The 6788-nt window shown below is 38.0% G+C and overlaps 1 protein-coding gene across 1 annotated transcript; it reads left to right on the top strand.

Moving 5' to 3' along the window:
* The first annotated feature begins 909 nt into the window (after positions 1–909).
* LOC121934321 (vomeronasal type-2 receptor 26-like) lies at positions 910–5394 on the top strand. Its single transcript, XM_042474704.1, has 4 exons — positions 910–1710; positions 2278–2505; positions 3240–3366; positions 4493–5394. The coding sequence occupies exons 1-4, from the start codon at positions 910–912 to the stop codon at positions 5392–5394; spliced, it is 2058 nt and encodes a 685-aa protein (XP_042330638.1).
* The last annotated feature ends 1394 nt before the right edge of the window (positions 5395–6788 follow it).

Below are 6788 nucleotides of genomic sequence, written 5' to 3' on the forward strand. Positions count from 1 at the left end.
AGTGTGGCTTCCAGAAAACTCTTCTGGCCATCATCGGAGGACTTGACTTTGAAACTTCCCTGCACCTGGCAGCCATCTTGGGCACCTACAAGATTCCACAGGTCATTTGCCTTTGTATCCAGACATTTTTGCACAGCATAGAGACTGAGACTGTAACTGGCACGGACAGATAGTCCTATGTAGAAAAAATAAATGCTTGCATTAGCATTACATTTAACTTCAAGAAAATATCTTTGTGCTATTGGAGCATGATGATTGTGAAGCAAATTTTAGTATGCCATAAGTTCTCAAGTGACAGTAGTAGAATATTGCAAGAATTTTATTAATTTTGTCATGACTTTTGTGTGCATCAGGGGATCATATGGTTCTTCAGATATTGTTGATTGTAATTCCCAGCAGATCTAAATAGCCTAGGCAATGACAAAGAATGCTGGCAGTTGCAATCCAACATTATCTGGAGGACTACATGTTTCCCAATCTTGTTGGGAAGTGGGCAGCAACACACAGCTTGAAGTGGGCAGCAACACACAGCTTCCATGCATGAACTAGTGAGCTGCTTACACACTATTAATTTGTTGGTTAAAAATTATGCCATGTGTATTTTTATGTGTATGTACAATACCTAGTACAACTTACTTCTTCACCTTGTAGAATCATATCCAGGCTAATGCTGCACATAATCTAAAAACTGTGTTTACATGTCAAAAAAGGGACTTCTAAAAGTTACTTCCATTCTGGATATTGTCGATTACCAAGACCGGTCTGACCATTTTTACTCCTAAATCAGCCAAAAATAGAAGTTCCTAACACTACGTTTATGCAAAATATAACTTTGTTTTCTTTCAGCTTGGTTATGGTTCTTTTGCTCCAGATGAGAGCGAAGACATGCAGTCCACCTCCTTCTACAAAATGGTCCCAAATGAAACACATCAGTATACTGGGGTTGTTGAATTACTCGTACACTTTGGATGGACATGGGTTGGGTTTCTTGCCATGGACAGTGGAAATGGAGAGACATTTTTGCAGTCCATGCAGGTTCTGCTTTCCCCAAGAGGCATTTGCTTTGCTTTCTCAGAGAAAGCACCCAGATACACTCATACTGAAGCATATGATGACATTCTATCAAGATGGCTCCACATCTATAACATTATAATGGAGAGCAAGGCTAATGCTATTGTTGTATTTGGGGAATCCAAATCCATGATTAATCTCAGATTATTGGTATTAATGGGTAAAGCAGAATATCTTGCCAATGCACCTTTGGGTAAAGTGTGGATTGTGAATGCTCAGATGGATTTCATAGAAATGGACTTGGGGAAGAACTGGGATATCCAAGACTTCCATGGTTCCATCTCCTTCACAGTTCATTCAAATGACGTGCACGGATTCCAGACATTTCTTCAGCTCAGAAATCCCTTTGAAGTAAATGAAGATGGTTTTCTTAAGCAGTTCTGGGCACAAACATTCAGCTGTGCCTTTCCAGATTCTAGTACGGAGGATGAGGCAGGTGAAGCCTGCACGGGACATGAGAAGCTGGACAGTCTCCCAACATCAGCTTTTGAAATGAGAATGACTGGCCACAGCTACAGTGTCTACAATGCAGTCTATGTGGTGGCCCATGCTTTACATGAAATGTACCTATCTAAATGGAAACACAGAGTAACAGTGAAAGAAAAGAGGCTAGAGCTGCAGAAACAGCAACCTTGGCAGGTAACTTCTAATAACCAGGGCATGTAGAACAGTGCCCTTATAGGATTCTGAAAGAATTGTTCTTTATCCTGAGCCAAACTTTACTTCCATCTCAGCCAATAGGGTTTATACTAACTGATAGCATCTCTCCAGTCAGGAATCATTCTGAACCCTTATTGGAACCACCCAGGTACAAACGTAGAGAATTTTGTATGTTTGTCATGTGCTCCAATTTTTTGGTTATGGCCTCATGTTTGTTTTTCTGCTCGCATCCCAACTCCCTCTCTTTCCCTTTCTCCACTACAGCAAGAATGTTTCAATGTATCTTGTATTGTGCAATTTCTACATGGATAATTATAGCATAGTCTGATTTTATCTTCCCTCACTTCATTTCACTTTGTATCCATTTAGACCCATGGAGGTTGACAGACACACACACAAAATAAAACATGTTAGATCCACCTTAAGGTCTAAAACACCTGTATTTCCAGGTTGGCTATTGTCTATATAAATATAAACCAGTTCTATTAACAAGAGAAATTTGAATTCTAAAGTTTTTCCTGTACTTCTGTTTCACTTTCTGCCCAGCTCCACCATTTCCTTAAGGGTGTCTCATTTAACAACAATGCAGGAGAAACACTCTCTTTTGATAAGAACATGGAGTTAAACACCAGATTTGATATTACCAACTTAGTTGCATTCCCAAATAACTCCTTCCAAAGAGTCAGAGTTGGTATGATGAATTTGGAAGCTCTACCAGGCAAGAAAATTTCCATTGATGGGGACAAAATAGTGTGGCACAGACAGTTAAAGCAGGTGGGCCATGGTTTCAATATTAAAATCTGTAGGATCTGTAGGAAGGTGGCAGTTAATTGTAGTACAGAAGATTAACCATATGTTCTTACCTATACGGCATATGTCTGGTGACATGGGTCCCATAATGGGACAAACACATAATGTAAATCAAACAAATAAATGAGTGAGACCTATAAAATCTCCTTATCTGGGATAGTGATAGAAATAGATTAGTGAGATTTCAGGAGGGCAGGTTTACTTCATTCTTTGGGGCCTGTACAAATTGAAAACCACTAGTTTATGTTTGGTCAATCTAGCCTTCAGTCTGGTTTATTTTATCTACTTTATGTTTGCCTTCCTAACTATGGCCTGAAACAGACAGGCAAAAAAGACACCTTCCATGCAGTTTGGAGGCATGGGGATTAGATGATGCATGCCCCCAAACCACATAGCAGCCACACCAGAATAAATTTGCTCCTTGCCGTGCCCCAATCTGGACCACAGCAGCAGCCAGCCTCGGGACCATGGTGTCCGGTTGCTGTGGTCCCATGTTAATTGGGGTGGGTGCGGCCTCTAGCCACTCCTTTTACCCCTTCTGCTTTGCCTCCAGGCTTCTGCTTTGGAAATTAGCTCCTGAGACTAACTATGCAAAATCATGATGACAGATTCTTGAGAAGTCTATAAAACACACTCTTGAGTTTACATCTTTATTTTCTCAGCATGCTAAATTATTTTCGTCTTACTGAAATGTTTAGGTACCACCTCCTTCTGTATGCAACACCCATTGCCCTCTTGGCTCCAGTAAGCAAAAGAAAGAAGGAGAAGTCTTTTGTTGCTATGATTGTGTTCAGTGTCCCCAAGGCATGATAACACACCAGGAAGGTATGACATATAGAACAAGGTTTTTAATGGCAAGTCATGTTAGCTTTTGAGCAAAAAGACTGTGTTAAATATATAATACTAGCAACAGTTACAGGTTAAGATAGTTGTTGATAATAACAAAAAATCTTTACAGCTCTTACTGGCACATTACTCAAAGAATCCACTGGTACCATTCCTATAATTAGTCTGATATAATGAACATATATATATAAACAGAGCTGATTCTAGCTAGAATGTGTTAGAATAGAATATTATTATTTTTTTCATTGCTCAAAATTTATTGCATTGTTTACTACATACAAGCGACTGCAATCTGACACCAAAGGTCTGTGGTTCTCCAGCTCTCCTTTACCATCCTCTCAATGTCAATGTTACTAAAAATCTTCCAGACAGATTGGTGACAAGAAGGAAAAGGAGAACTGGGTGGGTGTAAAAAGTCTTTTCTAAACTGATATACAATGTATTGGGCTGAGTGTTTTTAACAAAATGTATTTTTAACGGAAGCCCTCCTGCAGTGACATGATTACAGTTTTCTTTTTGGTTGTATGGTAGCAGCTATCATCCATGCCTTTGCATGTGTGAAATTCTCCCATGTGTTAACTGTAGGGATCAGTTTGACTTGGATGGCTTTGGTCTCTTTTTCCATGATTGAGATGATTTATCTAATATTGGAAAGATTTCAATATATAGGATTGGTTTTAAGAATTGCTAATATGCTGTATTATCCAGAAATGTGTGTGTGTGTGTGTGAATGAATAATCCATAAATAATTTTACCAGATTGCACAAAATTTATTTGGGCAAGACATAACAGCTGAATATGTGATACCCACCTGGACAGTAATTCAGAGAGGTGTTGTGTGTGTGGTTTTTTTAAAAAACAGTTAGTATTTTATCCAGAGCTGGAAGAATTATAAAGTGAGAATAGGGATTAGATAAGGATTTATTTTGCTGGTCTACATTTTGCTGGTCTATGTAGAACTGGCATGTTCATAAGGCAGCACAGGGCCTGTGATCATTACATTCTATTGTATCAGCTCCACCTTTTATTTTCATTTTAATGGTGGACTACCATTGGTAGATCCTTCCCAACACACCTTAACTCTGCCTCTCTCCTTTCTCCCCAGACATGGAAAACTGCAAGGAGTGTCCAGAAGATCATTATCCAAACAAGGAACAGTCAAAATGCATTCCAAAAGCAATAAGCTTCATGTCTTTAAAAGAGCCTCTGGGAATCAGCTTGGCTTCTTTTGCTCTTTTATTATCTCTCCTTACGTTGCTGGTCATAACCATTTTTATTAAGCATCAGGACACACCTATTGTCAGAGCCAACAACCGGAATCTAAGTTACATTCTCCTCACTTCCCTTCTGCTCTGCTTTCTTTGTTCCTTACTTTTCCTTATCAAGCCAGAAAAGATAGCCTGCCTTCTCCGACAAGTCACCTTTGCTGTCATTTTCACAGTGACCATTTCTTGTGTGCTGTCCAAAACCATCACTGTGGTTCTGGCCTTTGTGGCCACCAAACCAGGATCCAGAATGAGGAAATGCATGGGGAAAAGATTGGCAAGTTCAGTTGTGTTTTCCTGTTCCCTTTTCCAAGCTGGTATTTGTGCTTTGTGGCTGGGAATCTCACCTCCATTCCCTCATTTTGATATGCACTCGGTGGTGGGAGAGATCATACTAGAATGTCATGATGGGTCAGTCACCATGTTTTACTGTGTCCTGGGCTACATGGGCTTCCTAGCCATGATCAGCTTTGCTATAGCATTTTCTGCCAGGAAACTGCCAGATAGTTTTAATGAGGCCAAATTTATCACCTTCAGCATGCTGATATTTTCTAGTGTTTGGCTTTCCTTTATTCCAGTCTATCTGAGCACAAAAGGAAAATATACAGTGGCTGTGGAAATCTTCTCAATCTTGGTTTCCAGTGCTGGCTTATTGGTTTCCCTCTTTGCTCCAAAAATTTACATTATTATACAGAGGCCTGATTTGAACACCAAAGAACAGTTAATAAAGAGAAAATATTAAAGCATCTTAGAGCCCTCAGTTTCTTCCATAACACTTTTTTCATGTGAGGTGTTAATACTGTCTCCTCATTTAACCAATTGTCAGGATAATTTGTGAATCTAGTTGCTATTGTTCATTTTCTGCATTCTAATGCGTGAATTAAATTAGGATACCCGTTTGAGATAGAAATAGAGCAATTTTAGCAAAGAGCTGAGGGGAAAATCCTTTGGACTTCAGTAATATATTTTGGAATATTTAAAGAAATATTTTGAAATGTCTGCTTGATTCAGCCAACCCCAAGTTTTCATGGTAGACAGAACACATATACAGTTCACTGTATAATGATTCTTACACAGGAAAGATAACAAACTAAATCTCAGGATAAAAAACCAAGCATCACTGGTGCCCAACACAGATATATAACACACTAGTTTCAGTTTAACATCCTGACTGTAAGCATAATTTCTCAAACCTAAATCAAAATGCATTTGATTTTATCTATTCCTCAAAACTCCATTTGACAAAACATTACCAAGTACATGATCCTCTAGATTCTTGGCTTATTTGTACAGGCCATATAAGGGATTATTGCAAATTATTTTACATTATGTAATACATAGGTGAAACCATATGTTGAAATGCTTGTTTTTAAAATATGTGGTTCCAGTACTGAATACTCTTTATTAAAAATCTGAAGCAAAAGTGTACTTGGTAGCAGTACATCCAGGAAGCATTTCAAACATACATTACAAGTATGTATAACAAAAGCTCTTTGAATCTGTGAACCAAGACAGGAAAATGTCAAGCGAACAGGTTCAAAAAAAAGAGAGAGATTAAATTATTTCAAGAAATAAACAAAGATGGGGAAACATAAACAAGACAAGAAAAATTTTAAAAATGCCTTTTAAAAATACTACTCAAAATTATATAAAGATGACAAACAGTTACAAAACAAGGACTATATATTGAATCAATATCTGCAGAACCAAAATATTAGACCAATAACAATGAACAACAAAAGATACTAAATGCTCCCTTTACTGCAGTTGAAATATCAGAGGCAATAAAAAAGATGAAATCAAACAAAGCTTCAGGTCCAGATGGTTTTTCATCCATCTATTATAGGAAAGAGTTAAAATTTTCTCTGCAGAAAACACTTAATGAAATGCTGATAAAGGAGATCTTGGCAGAAAGTGAACATAATATTTATCCCAAAAGAAGGAACAGACAGAAAAAACAGTTGAGAACTATAGACCAATATCTCTGCTTTATGTGGATTACAAAATTTTAACTTCAGTATTAGCAGAAAGACTTTAAAATGTCCTAAATTAAAGAATGTAATTCATGAGGACCAGATGGGATTTTTGCCAGCTAGACAAATGAAAGGCAATATCAGAGCAGTAGTGGATGCCATA

Source organism: Sceloporus undulatus, chromosome 6 (genome assembly GCF_019175285.1).
Source record: "Sceloporus undulatus isolate JIND9_A2432 ecotype Alabama chromosome 6, SceUnd_v1.1, whole genome shotgun sequence".
NCBI classification, from domain to species: Eukaryota; Metazoa; Chordata; class Lepidosauria; order Squamata; family Phrynosomatidae; genus Sceloporus; species Sceloporus undulatus.

Bases quoted from the DNA above. Each gene is read 5' to 3' on its own strand.
- LOC121934321 (XM_042474704.1), top strand. From the start codon at position 910: ATGGTCCCAAATGAAACACATCAGTATACTGGGGTTGTTGAATTACTC. The intron at 2,506-3,239 runs GTGGGCCATGGT...TGAAATGTTTAG, and splicing joins GGCACAGACAGTTAAAGCAG to GTACCACCTCCTTCTGTATG. The intron at 3,367-4,492 runs GTATGACATATA...CTTTCTCCCCAG, and splicing joins CATGATAACACACCAGGAAG to ACATGGAAAACTGCAAGGAG.